The 15,254-nt window shown below is 54.6% G+C and overlaps 1 protein-coding gene across 2 annotated transcripts; it reads right to left on the bottom strand.

Annotated features, from left to right (window-relative positions):
• Nucleotides 1-2,773: 2,773 nt before the first annotated feature.
• CDC37 (cell division cycle 37) lies at nucleotides 2,774-14,891 on the bottom strand. Of its 2 annotated transcripts, none has more exons than XM_003914878.3 (8): nucleotides 14,678-14,891; nucleotides 7,241-7,516; nucleotides 6,748-6,856; nucleotides 6,540-6,655; nucleotides 6,333-6,455; nucleotides 5,214-5,396; nucleotides 5,042-5,113; nucleotides 2,774-3,349 (listed from the first exon to the last, which is right to left on the bottom strand). In XM_003914878.3, exons 1-8 carry the CDS (start codon nucleotides 14,777-14,779, stop codon nucleotides 3,194-3,196), a joined length of 1,137 nt encoding a protein of 378 aa, XP_003914927.1. In that variant the 5' UTR covers nucleotides 14,780-14,891; the 3' UTR covers nucleotides 2,774-3,193. The 2 variants fall into 2 exon arrangements, with proteins under 2 accessions (XP_003914927.1, XP_021786387.1); XM_021930695.2 differs by having other exon boundaries at nucleotides 6,748-7,009; nucleotides 14,678-14,875.
• Nucleotides 14,892-15,254: the final 363 nt, after the last annotated feature.

Here is a 15,254-nt window from a genome sequence, read left to right as displayed (position 1 = left end):
CAGGCGTGAGCCACCGCGCCCGGCTCAAAAATTAAAATTTTAACTCTCCAGGGCACATTGGTCTCTAGTCCCAACACCTTCGGAGGCTGAGGCGGGCAGATTGCTTGAGCTCAGTTCAAATCCACTCTGAGCAACATGGAGAGAACCCTGTCTCTGAAGAAAAAAATAATAAAAATAAATAAATAAATAAATAGATAGATAGATGATTGATAGATAGATAGATAGATAGATAGATAGATAGATAGATAGATAGATAGATCGATCTCGGAAGGTGTGCGAGGCTCATTCAGGGCTCCAGGAGTCCCCTGCAGCCCGCACCTGCTGTTCCCACTCATACACAAAGCACTAAGGAAAGTGACTGGATTTGCAGCTCACTCCTGCCCCCTGGTGGTGATCGGCTTAGGCACAACAGCATTCCAGGGGTTTTTATCCAATGCTTTTACAAATATTTCCTGAAGGTCCCTTTTCTGGCACTGTGGATGTTGCAAGAAAAACTCCGTGCTCTGGTGGCACCCACAGTACATGGGAGGTGACAATACACAGTTCTGTGTCAAGAAGGGCATGTGAGGCAGGTTTGGTGGCCGAGCATGAGGGCAATTAAAGTAGGTCAAGGAGGGCCTCAGAGAAGTGGCATTGATCCGTGGTCTGAGGGACAAGCAGTCCCTTCAGGCGATGTCCCCCGGGAGAGGTGGGCAGAAGTCTCTACTGGATTGGAGGTATTTCATGTCTTAAACTGATGTGTACCTGGGTGTTTATTGTACTTTAATCTTAGCTCACTGCAGCCTTGACCTCCCGGGCTCAAGCAATCCTCTTGCCTTAGCCTCCCAAGTATCTGTGACTACAGGTGCGCACCACTGCACCTCTTTTTTTTTTTTTTTTTAGATAAGAGTCTTTGTTGCCCAGGCTGGAGTGCAGCGGCGTGATCTTGGCTCACTGCAACCTCCACCTCCCAGGTTCAAGCAATTCTCCTGCCTCAGCTTCCTGAGTAGCTGGGATTACAGGCACACGCCACCATGCCTGGGTAATTTGTTTTAGTGCAGACTGCGTTTTGCCACATTAGCCAGGCTGGTCTTGAACTCCTGGGCTCAAGTGATCCTCCCACTTTGGCCTCCCAAAGTGTTGGGATTACAGGTGTGAGCCACGCCTGGCTGTGCACTCTCCTTTAAGACTTTTCCTGTGGCAGAAATATTTTGTAAGTTTTGCAGAGAGCCAGCAAGTGCCAAGGTCCCCGTTCAGAGAACGAGTGCCAGGTGCCAGTTGTCTGAACCATTACCTCACTTGTCCCCATCACTACAGCCTGAGGAGGGCACTAGTGCGACGATGTTAGCCCTAAGAGCAGGGACACTGAGGCTCAGCACATCACCTAAGCCCACACTAAGAGAAATTCCAAGTGCTCAAGGGCCAGCATGGAGTTGGGGACAGACAACAGGGCAGGGAGGTAACAGGCAGATGGCGCTGGGGCCTGGTCAGTCATAGGGAGGACTTTGGCTTCTGTTCCCAGGGAGGGGAGTCCTGTGAGGCTTTTGAGCAGAGGTGGGACATGCCCCCACCCTGATGTTCACAGATGCCCTTTGGCTGCTGCCTGTTGGGGAGCTAGCTTGGAGTGGTGAATGGGAAGGAGGCTGGGGCAGGAATTAGAGCCAGAAGGGATGGGGACCTGGAGGCCACAGGGACAAAAGGCAGTGGTCAGAATCAAGATATTTGGGGGGGGACCAGGTGTGGTGGCTCACACCTGTAATCCAAGCACTGTGGGAGTCCAAGGTGGGCGGATCACCTGAGGTCAGGAGTTCAAGACCAGCGTGGCCAACATGGTGAAACTCCGTGTCTACTAAAACACAAAAAATTAGCCAGGCATGGTGGCGGGCACCTGTAATCCCAGGAGGAGGCTGAGGCAGGAGAATCGCTTGAATCCGGGAGGCGGAGGTTGCAGTGATCCGAGATTCCACCACCGCACTCCAGCCCAGGCAACAGCTAGACTCTCAAAAAAAAAAAAACAAAACCAAGGCCGGGCGCAGTGGCTCAAGCCTGTAATCCCAGCACTTTGGGAAGCCGAGACAGGCGGATCACGAGGTCAGGAGATCAAGACCATCCTGGCTAACCCGGTGAAACCCTGTCTCTACTAAAAAATACAAAAAATTAGCCGGGCAAGGTGGCGGGCGCCTGTAGTCCCAGCTACTCGGGAGGCTAAGGCAGGAGAATGGCGTAAACCCGGGAGGTGGAGCTTGCAGTGAGCTGAGATCCGGCCACTGCACTCCAGCCTGCGCCACAGAGCGAGACTCCGTCTCAAAAAAAACAAAAAACAAAAAACAAAAACAAAAACAAAAAAACCCAAAAAACCAAAACACATCTGTTGGGGCCAGTGCTGGCCATAGGGTGGGGAGATATAGTCCAGGATGCTGCTCCAAAAGGTGGTAAGGAAGCTGGAAGGGCGGGGGTCTGCGGGCAGGTGGGGAAGATCCACAAAACCCTAGGGAACGTTGACTTGGTTTGCAGATCACTACTGCCCTCTGGTGGTGATCAGCTTGGGCAACCCTGCCTTCTGGAGGTTCAAGTAGGGACAGGGGAGTGGGTAGGTGAGAACTGAAGGTTGGAGGCTTTTGAGGCCTCTGGAGGAAGACTGTTCCAAGTGGTGGAACAGCATGTGTGAGACGAGGACCCACGATGGCTGGTGGGCAAAGGACCAGAGAAGCACAGGCTCAGTCCTCAATAATTCCACCAGGTTTCTCTCCCACCTAGAAGAGATGAGCTGCCTGAACAGCCCTCCAGCAGCCCAGAGAGCATCTGAAATTCTTTATTGGAACATCATTGCTGTTTGCCAAATAGAAGACACAGACAGCAGACGAACAGTGAAAACAGAGCCCAGTGACCAGAGCTGGCCCCTTGGCTGGGGACCCTCCCCTACTACCTGGTGGACCAGCCTGGCAACCTCTGCCCCTCCCCGGACCCCCGGGCCTTTGGCATAATGCTGATGGGGGGCTGCAGGCAGTGAAGCCCCTTGACTCAAAGCAGAGACTTGAATGGGCGCTGGAGAGTGGGGACAGTGGAGAGGCCAGGGAGGGCTGGGCGGGCCCCCCGGGCTGGGCCGAGCAGCGCAAGTGGAGGAAGCCAGGAGCGGGCGAGATGGCATCTATCTGTTTTCTGAAAAGGGGCACATAGGGGCCTGGAAGCAGGTGGTGGTGGTAGCTGGGGAAGGTCACACGCTGACATCCTTCTCATCTCCCGTCTTGGGAACAGCTTCCAGCAGCGGGTCCCCAGGACCTGCCTCCTCTCCCTCCTTGGCCTCACTGGCCTTAGAGTTGGGGACCCAGAGGCCGGAGTCAATGCAGCGTTGCATGTGGTACTTCGCGTCCTGTGAGGAGAAGGGCAGGCAGATGAGGTGGGGCCACCACCCCGGGGTCCCCATTATCCCCTGCACATCCCCAAGCTGGCTTCCTGCCTATTGATATTTAACCAATTTATTTGAGATGGGGTCTCACTCTGTCACCCAGGCTGGAGTGCAATGGTGCAATCTCGGCTCACTGCAACCTCCACCTCCCAGGTTCAAGTGCCTCAGCCTCCCAAGTAGCTGGGGTTACAGACGCCTGTCACCATGCCTGGCTGATTTTTTTACTTTTAGTAGAGATGGGGTTTTGCCATGTTGGCCAGGCTGGTCTCAAACTCCTGACCTCAGGTGATCCGCCTGCCTTGGCCTCCCAAAGCGCTGAGATTACAGGCGTGAGCCACCGTACTCAGCTGGAACTTTAAATTTTATTTAACTTTAATTTAAATTTAGATAGTGCAATCTAGAACAAAAGCCAGCAAATTTTTTTAGTAAAGGGACTGACTAAATATTTCTGCTTCCGCAAGCCATATGGTCTCCGTCACGACTCAACTCTGTGGCAGAGCAAGATCGGTTGTAGATGACAGTGAAACAATTAAGCATGGCTTCTTTGTTGCAATAAAACTTTATTATAAAGACAGGCAGTGAGTCTGGGAGCTGCGGTTTGCAGAACCTGGTCTAGATGGCTATGCCCATAGAAGCTTCTAGAAACTCATGGCCAGTCCTGCAGCTAGACCCATTTTACAGACAAGAAAACCAGGGTGACCAACCAGTGAGCCAAGTGGTAGGAATAGGGTCAATCGTGTCCTACTTAGATTCAACATCTATTGCCACTTCCAAAAATACAGCCAGTGAGACCTTCTTTATAAAAACATAATTTTTAGAAAAAAAATCAGTGAGATGTCATGGTGTCAGCCTATAATCCCAGCTACTTGGGGAGGCTGAGGTGGGAGGATCACTTGAGCCTGGGAGGTGGAGGCTGCAGCCTGGGTGAGAGAGGAAGACCCTGTCTGTCAAAAAAAAACAGATGGCCGGGTGCAGTGGCTCACGCCTGTAATCCCAGCACTCTGGGAGGCCAAGGCGGGCGGATCACGAGGTCAGGAGATCGAGACCATCATGGGTAACACGGTGAAACCCTGTCTCTACTAAACAATACAAAAAATTAGCCGGGCGTGGTGGTGGGCGCCTGTAGTCCCAGCTACTCGGGAGGCTGAGGCAGGAGAATGGCGTAAACCCGGGAGGCGGAGTTTGCAGTGAGCAGAAATAGCACCATTGCACTCCAGCCTGGGTGACAGAGTGAGACTCTGTCTCAAAAAAAAAAAAAAAAAAAAACACAAACACAAAAAAACAGACAAAATCCAATTAACAGCCAGCATTTACCAGCCCCTGCCATGTGCTCAGCTCCTTTCCCCACACGTTTTGTGAGCTGATATTGAGAGAAAATATGGTTTGCATAAGGAAACTGAGGCTGGACTCAGTCACAGTAACAGTGACTATCAGTCACAAGGGACATACGCTCAAAGCTCAGCATTTATCTGCTGGATGCTGGGACACAGTAGGTGCTCAATAAATGTGGGTGTGTGCCAAGGTAACACGACCCCCCTTAGTCCTTGGAGAAGCCTTGGAGGGGCACTTTCACCAACTGGCTTCAGAGACTTGGGACACAGGGCTGGGGGAGACACATGGCCCGCTGGAAAGGCATGGGACGTGGGGGTTACTCACGGTGGGGTCCATCTTGCTGATGGCGTCTTGCAGCATCTGCACGTCCTTCACATCGAAGCACTTTTGGAGTTCCTGGGGGTATAGAGGGGCTGGGGTCAGGGGCTGGGTCCCTGTGCCCTGGGGGGTCCCGCTCAGGGTCCTCCTGCTGCCCGCCTGGGCTGGGGAGCCGCACCTCAGGGAGGGACTCGTAGACCTCGACAGGGTCCAGGCCACCGGGGCCAAGCCGCTTCTTGCGCTCCTCCTCCTCGTACTCCTTCATGGCCTTCTCAATGCGCAGCTTGGCACGGCCCCGCACACGCTCCTTGAAGGCTTCTAGCTCGTCGTTGAAGCCCTCCATGTACTGGCGATCGGCTGTCTATGGGGGTCGGGCAGTGCTCACTAGACTTGGCCCAGTGCTCAGGAGGGACTGGGGGCCCAGGACCCTCCAGCCACAGCTCCTCAGAGGTGCCCCAGGGCTCCCTAAGTCTGTTCCTGACTTACATAAAGAGCTCCCCAAGGCCTGGGCTCCCCTGCCAGGGACCTCATCTGGCATTTGCTAAAGACCACCTCCTTTGGAGCCCTGCTCTACTGCAGATCCGAGACACTCGTGTCCTCAGTGTCCCTGCATGGGCACCTCTAACTCAACACGGCCACCTCCCAGCCTGCCTTGTCCTTGGTCTCCCCAGTCTTGGTAAGGGTAGCCCTGTTCCTCCAGGTGCGCAAGTTAAAAACCCGAGAGGCTGGCAGGCGCCTGTAATGCCAGCTACTTGGGAGGCTGAGGCATGAGAATTGCTTGAACCCAGGAGGCAGGGGTTGCAGTGAGCTGAGATCACGCCATTGCACTCCAGCCTTGGTGATAGCAAGACTCGGTCTCAAAAACAAAAAAAAGCCCAGAGCCCTAGAGGCACCCTCACCTCTGTCCTTTACCCACATATCCACATGGGGACCTCCAGCACATCCTAGTGCTCCCATTTTTTTTTTGTAATGCAGTTTTGCTCTGTCACCCCGGCTGGAGTGCAGTGGCACACCACAGCTCACAAATTCCTGAGCTCAAGTGGTCCTCCTGCTTCAGCCTCCCAAAGACTTGGACTATAGGACTCAGTCACCAAGCCTGGCCTGACCGCCACTTTTAAAGTCTGGCAGCATCCACCTACTTCTCTCCCCCTCCTGGGCCCCGCCCTCTCCTGATCTAGGATTTGGTGATTGGAGGGGCTTGAGTCCCAGTGGACAGGAGTCGGCCTTACCCAGAGCACTGTGGGCTGGTTCCCTGGGGAGGGGGCCTCCAGCCACCTGGCAGCTCAGGGGACCCTACCTTAATCTTAGTGAAGAACTGCCGGAAGCAGGCCCGGGGGTCCACTTTCAGGCTCTTGGCCAGCTCCAGGATAAACTGCATGACGATTGTCTGGTGGGCCACCTGCTCCATGAGTGCACATTTCTGCCAGGGAGAACAGGCACAGTGTTACCAAGTGGCGGCCTCAGGGCAGCGCCTTTTCACAGCCCTGGGGAAAGCTCCACTCACCTCCTCCACCTCAAGGTCAATGCACCAGATGACCAGGTAATTGGCCGTCTCCTCGCACACCAGGTGGACATTGTCTGACAGGTACTTTTGGCTGTCATCCCAGCGGCGGAGCATGCCTGTGGGAAGATGCTGGCAAGGTGCTGGAGGGCCCTGGAGGCAAAGGGCCTGCCCCGACCTTGCCCCCCATAACCTCACACGCCCCACTCACCAAAGTGCTTGATCTGTTTCTCGTACTTTTCCACGAAGGTCTTGTGTTTCTGCTCCCTCACCTCCTCTGAGTCCTCCTCTGTCTTCTCGGGCTTGGTGTTGACCATGCTCTGTGGTAGGGTGAGAGGGGGAGTGGGCTGGGGCAAGGCTGCGGAGCGCCTCGAGTGCGGCCGGGCGGGCCGTGGCCGCAGCGCCCATCCCATCCACGGCGGAGGTGGTGACGAAGCCATGAGCATCAAGGTGGCGGGAGCGTGGGCATGGGCCTTGGGGCAGATCAGAGGAGGGGACCGGTGGGGTGTTTCATCCGCCCGGCCCTCCAAGCCTGTCCCCCCTCCCACGTGGCCCCCGTCCGTCCCTCAGCTCTCCGCCCCACACCACACTCTTCAACTACACCGCCGCGGTCCTCCCCTGACCAGGCATTGGGTGCGCATGCGTCCTGGCTGCATACTCGCTGGCTGCGCAAGTGCACTGCCCGCCCCGCCTGCCCCGCACACCTTGCTGAAGCCGTCTTTGCTGAGCGTGTCCACGTTCCAGGGCATGCTCTTCTCCTTCTTGCGCATCTCTTCCAGCTTCTGCTCCCAGCTCCGCTCCTCTTTGCGCAGCTGCTGTGCCTCGGCCTGCAGCCGCTCCAGCTCTGCCTTGCCGCCCTCAGCCACCTCTAGCTCCTTCAGCTTCCTCTGGCATTCGGCCACCTTGCGCTTGCACTCGCGGCAGCCCCTGTCCAGTTCCTCCTTCTCCTTCTGGAACTGCTCCATGCGCTCCACCCGGGCCTACGGGCAGGGGCGGCCTATCAACTCTGGGGAGCGGCCTGTCCCTTACCCCCAGCCCCATACCCAATCCCCGCACCAGAGATGGCCCCGGGAAAAAGTATGCCTCCCCCTCCCGTGCCCTGGTCTCCCAGCTTCCGCCCCTGCCCCCACAGGTGCCGACGCACACCCAAGTGGGGTCCGGTCCCTCCGTCCTCCGCTCAGAACCCTGGCGGCTCCCATCTCACTCAGAGCAGAGTCCAGGTTGTCACCACAGCCTACGTAGGCCCTACACAATCTGCCCCGGCACCTCCCCTGGTAACTCTTCCTTCCAGCCACACTGGCCCCTCACTTTTCTCACCTTTTCTTGAGACCATTTTTTTTTTCTTTTAGAAAAAAAACAAAAAAACAGGGTCTCACTCTGTCGCCCAGGTCAGAGTGCAGTGGCCCAATGACGACTTACTGAAGCCTCGACCTCCCTGGGCTCAGGCAATCCTCCCACCTCGCCTCCCGAGTAGCTGGGACTACAGGTGTGCACCACCACGCCCAGCTAATTTTTGTATTTGCAGTAAAGATGGGGTTTCGCCATGTTGCCCAGACGGGTCTTGAAGTCCTGGGTTCAAGCGATTCTTCCGCCTCGGCCTCCCAAAGTGCTGGGACCACAGGCAGGAGCCACTCTGCTCTGCAGAGCCTGCTTTTTTCTTGAACTTCAAGGCCTTCACACTGGCTGTTCCAACTACTTGGAATGATTTTCCCTCAGATCCCCCCACAGCTGACTCTATGGCACCCGCACCATCTGGGCTCCATGTTGCCTTAGCGAGGACCCCTTCCCTAACCACCTTCCTATTGATGGCAACCTCCCGCTGCCCCCGTCTGGAATTCCCTGCCTCAACACCAGCCACCACTCACATCATATGACAATTGTTTATCACGTTTTTGGGTACTGCCCCGCCCCGCTCTCTAAATATGGGAATGTGTTTGCCATTTTGTCTCCAGAACCAGGAACTTGGCCTGGCGCAAAGCAGGGGCTCAGCAAATGCTTGTTTTTTTGTTTTTATTTTGTTTGGTTTTCTTTGAACAAGGTCTTGTTGTCATGCAGACTAGAGTGCAGTGGTGCGAGCATGGTTCACTGCAGCCTTTACCTCCCAGGCTCAAGAGATCCTCCTGCCTCAACCTCCCAACTAGCTAGGACTAAAGGTGCACAGAAACCACCATGCCCGGCTATTGTTTTTTTTTTGTTTTTTTTTTTAGATGGAGTCTCCCAGGCTGGAGTGCAGTGGTACGATCTTGGCTCACTGCAACCTCTGCCTCCCGTTTTCAAGAGATTTTCCTGCCTCAGCCTTCTGAGTAGCTGGGATTACAGGCATGCACCACCACACCAGGGTAATTTTATATTTTTAGTAGAGACCAGGTTTCTCCATGTTGGTCAGGCTGATCTGGAACTCCTGACCTCAAGTGATCCACCCACCTTGGCCTCCCAAATTACTGGGATTACAGGCATGAGCCACTGTACCAGGGCCCCTTCTAGATGTTTCTTTGTTCCACCCATAACCTTGCTCCAGGATCACTGCCTAGGACCCCTTAGCTCTGTCTCCAGCCCAGCATGCCCTCCTGAGCCCCAGCTTGGTGTCTACCTGCTTCCCGCTCACCAGAGCCCCAGATGTCACTCCCCAGGCATTCCTTTCTCCTGATAACAATGCCTCATCTCCTCAGGCTCCTGGTCCCCACCTCACTCCCTGCCTCGCTCAGACCTCCATCTGAATCCCCATCGGATCATTCAGGACCCTCCGGAGACCCCTATGTGGCTCCACCATCACCCCTCCTGAACCTCAGTGGGGGCTGTTCTATTCAGAGCCGCTGATCAAACCCGGAAACATGCCACCACCTTCAATTGCTGTCCCTCTCCAATCCAGGCACAGCTGCTGCCAGGGAGGCCGGTGAAACCCGCGCATTTGACCACGTGACCAGAGTCCTCCCCACTACCACGTCTTGGGGGGTATGAATTCAGATGGGACTTCTGATCCTGGCATCCTGGTCCTGGGTCCCAGGCAGATGCTGGCCCTCATGGTTCCTGGAAAGTGTGGCCTTTCTCTTGCCTCTTGGCCTCTGCACGTGCGGTTCCCTTACCTGCTTTGCACCCAAAACTCAGCTTCGACAGAGCCTTCCCCAAATGTTCCCTGCCTGGGGCACCACTGATCCCCAAAGGACCTCCTGTGACCATCTGACATGGTGAGGGTGCTGGAGGACAGCCTTGGGGCACCGGCCCTGGGTCCTAGCCCACAGCCACCATGTACTGGCTGGGTATCCCTGGGCCATCCCCTAACCTCCTGGAACCTCAGTTTTCTCATCTTGTCAAACAGTCAACAATGCTGACCGCACAAGCTCGTCTCAGAAGAAACTAAGGAGATGATTAAAGTAAAATGTCCCGAGCCATGCGGGCCCTCAGCATGCACCCTTCCTGCGCTGGCCAGAGTCATTACCATCTGTGTAAGGGGATAGTCTCTCTCTCTCTCTCTCTGGGGAGCACTCTGGTGCTTTAAAAAGGAAATGTCGTCAAATGCTTAGTTTAATTTCTGGCCCAGAGCACACGCTCAATAACTGGGAGTGGTTGTTACTACATGGTCACAGCACCCGGCTGTGCCACTGATGGGAGATGAACTTTGGCCATGTCACTGAAACCTCTCCCGGCCTTGGTCTTCCCCTCTGTGAAACGGAGTCTCACAGGATCACCGTGAGGACTGAGTAACTCTATGGAAAATGCTTCCAAAACAGCCCTCAGTAGGCGTGTCCCACTGTTACCATCTCCGTCCTTGTCACTGCCACTTGAATGGTCTGCTGACTCATTTCTGTGCCTTATCTGAGGCTGTGTCCCCAGGTTCTAGGGCAGGGCTAGGCAGACCTGGCCCCTATTCTAATACCCCAGGGGACTGACACAGCCAGCCTGAGCCTCGGATTCCCCCATATGAATAAGGGGTCAAGAAGGCCTACATGGTTGGGCGTGGTGGCTCACGCCTGTAATCCCAGCACTTTGGGAGGCTGAGGCGAGTGGATCACCCGAGGTCAGGAGTGTGAGACCAGCCTGGCCAACATGGTGAAACCCCATCTCTACTAAGAATATGAAAAGTAGCTGGGCGTGGTGGCGAGCACCTGCAATCCCAGCCACTCCAGGGGCTGAGGCAGAATCGCTTGAACCTGAGGCAGAAGTTGCAGTGAACCAAGATCGCACTAGTGCACTCCAGCCTGGGTGACAGAGCATGACCCTGTCTCAAAAAAAAAAAAAAAAAAAGCTATCCCTCATGAGATAAACTGCAGCTGCAGACTGGCACAGTGGCCCATGCCTATAATCCTAGCACTTTGGGAGGCTGAGGTGGGAGGATCACTTGAGCTTAGGAATTCGAGGCCAGCCTGGGTAACACAGTGAGATTCCATCTCTTAAAAAAAAAAAGTTGCTGGGCAGGGTGGCTCATGCCTGTAATCCCAACACTTTGGGAAGCCAAGCGGGCAGATCATGAGGTCAGGAGTTTGGGACCAGCCTGGCCAACATGGGGAAACCCGGTCTCTACTAAAAAAAATAGAAAAAGTAGCCAGGCATGGTGGCACGCACCTGTAGTTCCAGTTACTCAGGAGGCTGAGGCAGGAGAATTGCTTGAACCCAGGAGGTGGAGGTTGCAGTGAGCCGAGAGGGCACCACTGCACTCCAGTCTGGGCAATAGAGTGAGACTCTGTCTTAAAAAAAAGAAAAAAAAAAGCAACTGTGGCCTCTGCAACTCCCTTCCTCCACGATGAGCCTGAGTCACCCTGGAGCCTGCCTGCCACCCTGCAAGCCACTGCTGGGCAGCCATCAGTCTCCCCTGTGTCCTCTGAATAGCCGCCAGGGAGGCCACAGCCAAAAAAGGCCTCTTGGAGTTGGTGGGGGCGGCAGCCTGCCCAGCCTGGGCTTTACACCTCCCATTGGGGAGGGGCTGTAGCAGGCTGAGCAGGGGAGAAGGCACCCCAGCAAGCAGGGCCCACAGGTGTCACTACCCTCCTGCCTTAGAGTTAGGGAAACTGAGGTTCATGAAATCTCAATGTCATACAACTCATTAGAAGAAACCATTAACAGCAGCTGTCACTGGGCAGGAGAGTCGGCGAGCTGGGGCTAGGAAAAGGGATTCATTTGTCCCCTTTTGGAACCTTTGGAATTTTTTTTTTTTTTTTTTGAAAAGACAAGGTCTTAGGCCAGGCTTGGTGGCTCACACCTACAATCCCGGCACTTTGTGAGGCTGAGGTGGGTGGATCGCCTGAACTCAGGAGTGTGAGACCAGCCTGGGCAACATGGTGAAACCCTGTCTCTACCAAAAATACAAAAATCAACCAGGAATGGTGGTGTGCACCTATGGTCCCAGCTACTCAGGAGGCAGAAATAGGAAGATCACTTGAGCCCGGAAGGTGGAAGTTGCAGTGAGCCGAGATGGCACCACTGCACTCCAGCCTGGGTGACAAAGCAAGACCCTGTCTCGAAAAAAAAAACCAAAAAAACAAACAAATCAAAATTAAAAAAAAGAAAAAAGAAAGACAGACAAGGTCTTGCTATGTTGCTCAGGCTGGACTTGAACTTCTGGGCTCAAATGATCCTTCTGCCTCAGCCTCCTGAGTAGCTAGGACTATAGGCATGTGCCACCACATGTGGCTATGGAATTTTTTTTTAACCATTCACAAAAATTATTTAAATGATGATGACGGTAATAGCTACTGCCCCAAAAGGATTACAAATATTAAACGAATAAGGTAACCCTTACAACAACCCTATGGGGTGGACATCATTCAGATTCTCAGGTGCTCAGGCACAGAGCAATCAAACAATTCCCTGGCAGTCACGCAGCATGTGAGTGATACAGACAGAGCTGAGATTTGAACCTAGTCAGGCCTGTGCTCAGAACCACAGCGATCTCTCCTTCCCCTCCACAATGCTTCCTTCCAAACCTGCCCCAAGTTTTCTTGACCCAGTCTTAATTTATTCTTACAAAGGTCTCAGGGAGGTGGGGTCATAGTATCCCAGGTTTCATACGGGCTCAGGGAGGCCTGAGTCTTGCCACATCAAAGAAAGAAAGAAGCAGCAAGAGGCAGGACTAGGATTGGAACGCAAGCTTGCCTGTCCTTGAACCTGTGCTGGAGACGCTGAAGCCCCCTGCCTCCCTTACGTGCCACTACAACCACCGGGTTCTCAGCGGTAGGACAGGAACAGCTCCCTGCCAGAGGGAGGAGGGTGTGGCAGGTACACTACGCTGCGGGGGGGGGGCCCTCCCACTCGGCAGGACCAAACCATTCTCCACAGTAGTAAAGATTAACCTCTTTATGTGACAGAAATAGGTCTTCCCAAGAATAGTCTTTGGAGCTTTGTGGAAGTCTTAAATATTTCATAATAAAATGTTACACACGGCAAGAAATAGAAGCGCTAGAACTTTCTTCCCACACTCCAGTGGCTCGCTTGGCAGGTACACTACCCAGGAGACTCAGGATTTAAGGAATAGGTCTGGAGGTGGGACTGGGAGCTAGATAAAGAGACTAATGCCGTATTCTGGAGTATTCCAAAATGACGGGGAAGGGACCTTCTAGTTGTTTTTGGATAAATGATGGGGAGTTGTCCTATGGGAGGGTGGGGTAAGAGATCCTCACTAGAAGGTTCTGAAAGGTATATGCCCTTAGTTTAAGAGTACAACACGGCTGGGTGCAGTGGCTCACGCCTGTAATCCCAGCACTCTGGGAGGCCGAGGTGGGTGGATCACCTGAGGTCGGGAGTTCGAGACCAGCCTGACCAACATGGAGAAACCCTGTCTCTACTAAAGATACAAAATTAGCCAGGCGTGGTGGTGCATGCCTGTAATCCCAGCTATTCAGGAGGCTGAGGCAGGAGAATTGCTTGAACCCGGGAGGCAGAGGTTGCAGTGAGCCAAGATTGTGCCACTGCACTCCAGCCTGGGCGACAAGAAGGAAACTCCATCTCAAAAACAAAACAAAACAAAAAAAAGGAGTACAACAGACACTGATATGTGATGCAGGCACACTGATTTGGGGTAGCAGGAGGTTAAACCTTTAAGTCTTAGTCACCCCATTGGCTTGTGAGCACTGAGGGGGTGGTAGGACATGGATCACTCAGACTTGGGATTCTGGGGTCTGGATTTGGGGGTTCTGTTGTGGTCCGATAGAAGAAGGGGTAGTGAATTTAGAATCGGACCCGGAGTCCCTGGAAAAGAGCAGGGACAATTTGGGTCACAGAGTAGCAATCAGGTTGGGGACACAAGGTGGGGTGGGTTTGGGGTCCTGGGCTTGAGTTAGGGGAGTTTCCAATGCTGGCCAAGGCTCATACAGGAAGCCAGTCTGGGAGGTGGGTGGTGACAGGGTCTGCAATACCAAGTAGGGGCAGGGGCTCTGGCTGGGCCGGAAGCCACGTGGGCAGGATTTCCTGGTCTAACGGGAAATGGGTCTACCCGAGGCCAAAGGAGAGGCTGGAATGTGAGGCTCTGTCGGGGTGGAGCTGGTAGTTAGATCCAGAGGGGAACCAGGTTCCACAACCGAAGTCCTCGGTGAGACTAAGGATCCTGAAGGGGGACGGGTCTACACTCTAGGAAGGGGGTCCTGGGTGTGGGCAGGGACAGGAACATCAGAGTAGCACAGAGTTCCTTGTACCGTTTAGAAAAGGAGTGGCGACTCCGGATCTGAATGGGAACCCCGGATCAAGATCCCGGAAAGTAGATCCCAGGACAGACCAAAGTATTGGGGGTCCAGACTACGGAGGTGGGGGTGGGCGACGTGAGATCCCAGATAGGGAGTGGATACCCGAATAAGATGAGGGATCATCTAGAAGAATTTGGGGTCTAAACTTTGAGGCAGAGTTCTGGGTGTAAATGTTAACTCCGAACAGAATTAGGGAGACTCGTCTAAGGGAGTCCAGACTGAAGAAGTTCTAGGGGGTGAATAGGGAATCCCACGCAAAAATCGGAGCAGGGGGTGAGGGGGGAGATCCCGAGCAGGGACTCAGAGTCCCAGTGGTACTGGGGTCCTGGAGTTGAATCGAGGCTCCTGAAAGTCCAGACTGAGGGGGTGAGAATCCTAGGTATGAACAGCGGCGTCCCTGGGCAGTATCGGGGACCACAACTCTGGAGTGGGGTCCGGGAGTGGGGAAAGGGATGGGCGCGCGCGCCTTACCTGATGCCGCCAGCGGAAGAGGCTGGCCGTGTCGATGTTGGGGTGCGTCTCGTCTTCATCATCAGACACCTCAATGTGGTCCCACACGCTGTAGTCCACCATCTTGCCTTGGCGGCCCAGCCCGCTACGGCTCGGTTGGCGGCGACGGCTGCGGCGCTGGAGACTTGGTGCGCGGAGCCCCGCCCCTTCCGCTTCCGCCCGAGTGCGGGAACCCCGCCCGTGCGTGACGTCACATCCCTAGTAACCTCGGCAGCGGCACTGGCTACCCATTCTGCCTTAAAGGGCCCTGCGCAAGTGTTCCAGCCCCCTGGAGTTCCCGCAGAGACTCCACCTCATCGGGCGCAGGGGCTCCGCTAGGTCTCCTGGGGGCATGAGTGGGCGCTTCAACTCCTAGCCCCCCTCATCTCCCGCCTCTCCACGGTGGGCGTTTGGGGTGGCAGGGAGAGGACGGTTGATGAGACTGAGAGGACTGTCCCCTCAGCTACGCCGCAGTGACGTCTGCAAGGGGAAGGGACACCGCGGGAAGGCCCTCCCCCTGCCCTTCGTAAACGGGGACTTAAGCCTGCGCTGGAGAGGG

Source organism: Papio anubis, chromosome 20, assembly GCF_008728515.1.
Source record: "Papio anubis isolate 15944 chromosome 20, Panubis1.0, whole genome shotgun sequence".
NCBI lineage: Eukaryota > Metazoa > Chordata > Mammalia > Primates > Cercopithecidae > Papio > Papio anubis.
Note: the sequence above shows the minus strand (reverse complement) of the source record. Positions and strands in the feature narration are given on the sequence as shown.

Excerpts from the sequence above, each read along its gene's own strand:
- CDC37 (XM_021930695.2), bottom strand. The coding sequence starts at position 14,779 with ATGGTGGACTACAGCGTGTGGGACCACATTGAGGTGTCTGATGATGAA. Across the intron at positions 6,456-6,539 it reads TTGACCTTGAGGTGGAGGAG|AAATGTGCACTCATGGAGCA; the intron begins GTGAGTGGAGCT and ends TCTCCCTGGCAG. Across the intron at positions 5,114-5,213 it reads TCTACGAGTCCCTCCCTGAG|GAACTCCAAAAGTGCTTCGA; the intron begins GTGCGGCTCCCC and ends CTATACCCCCAG.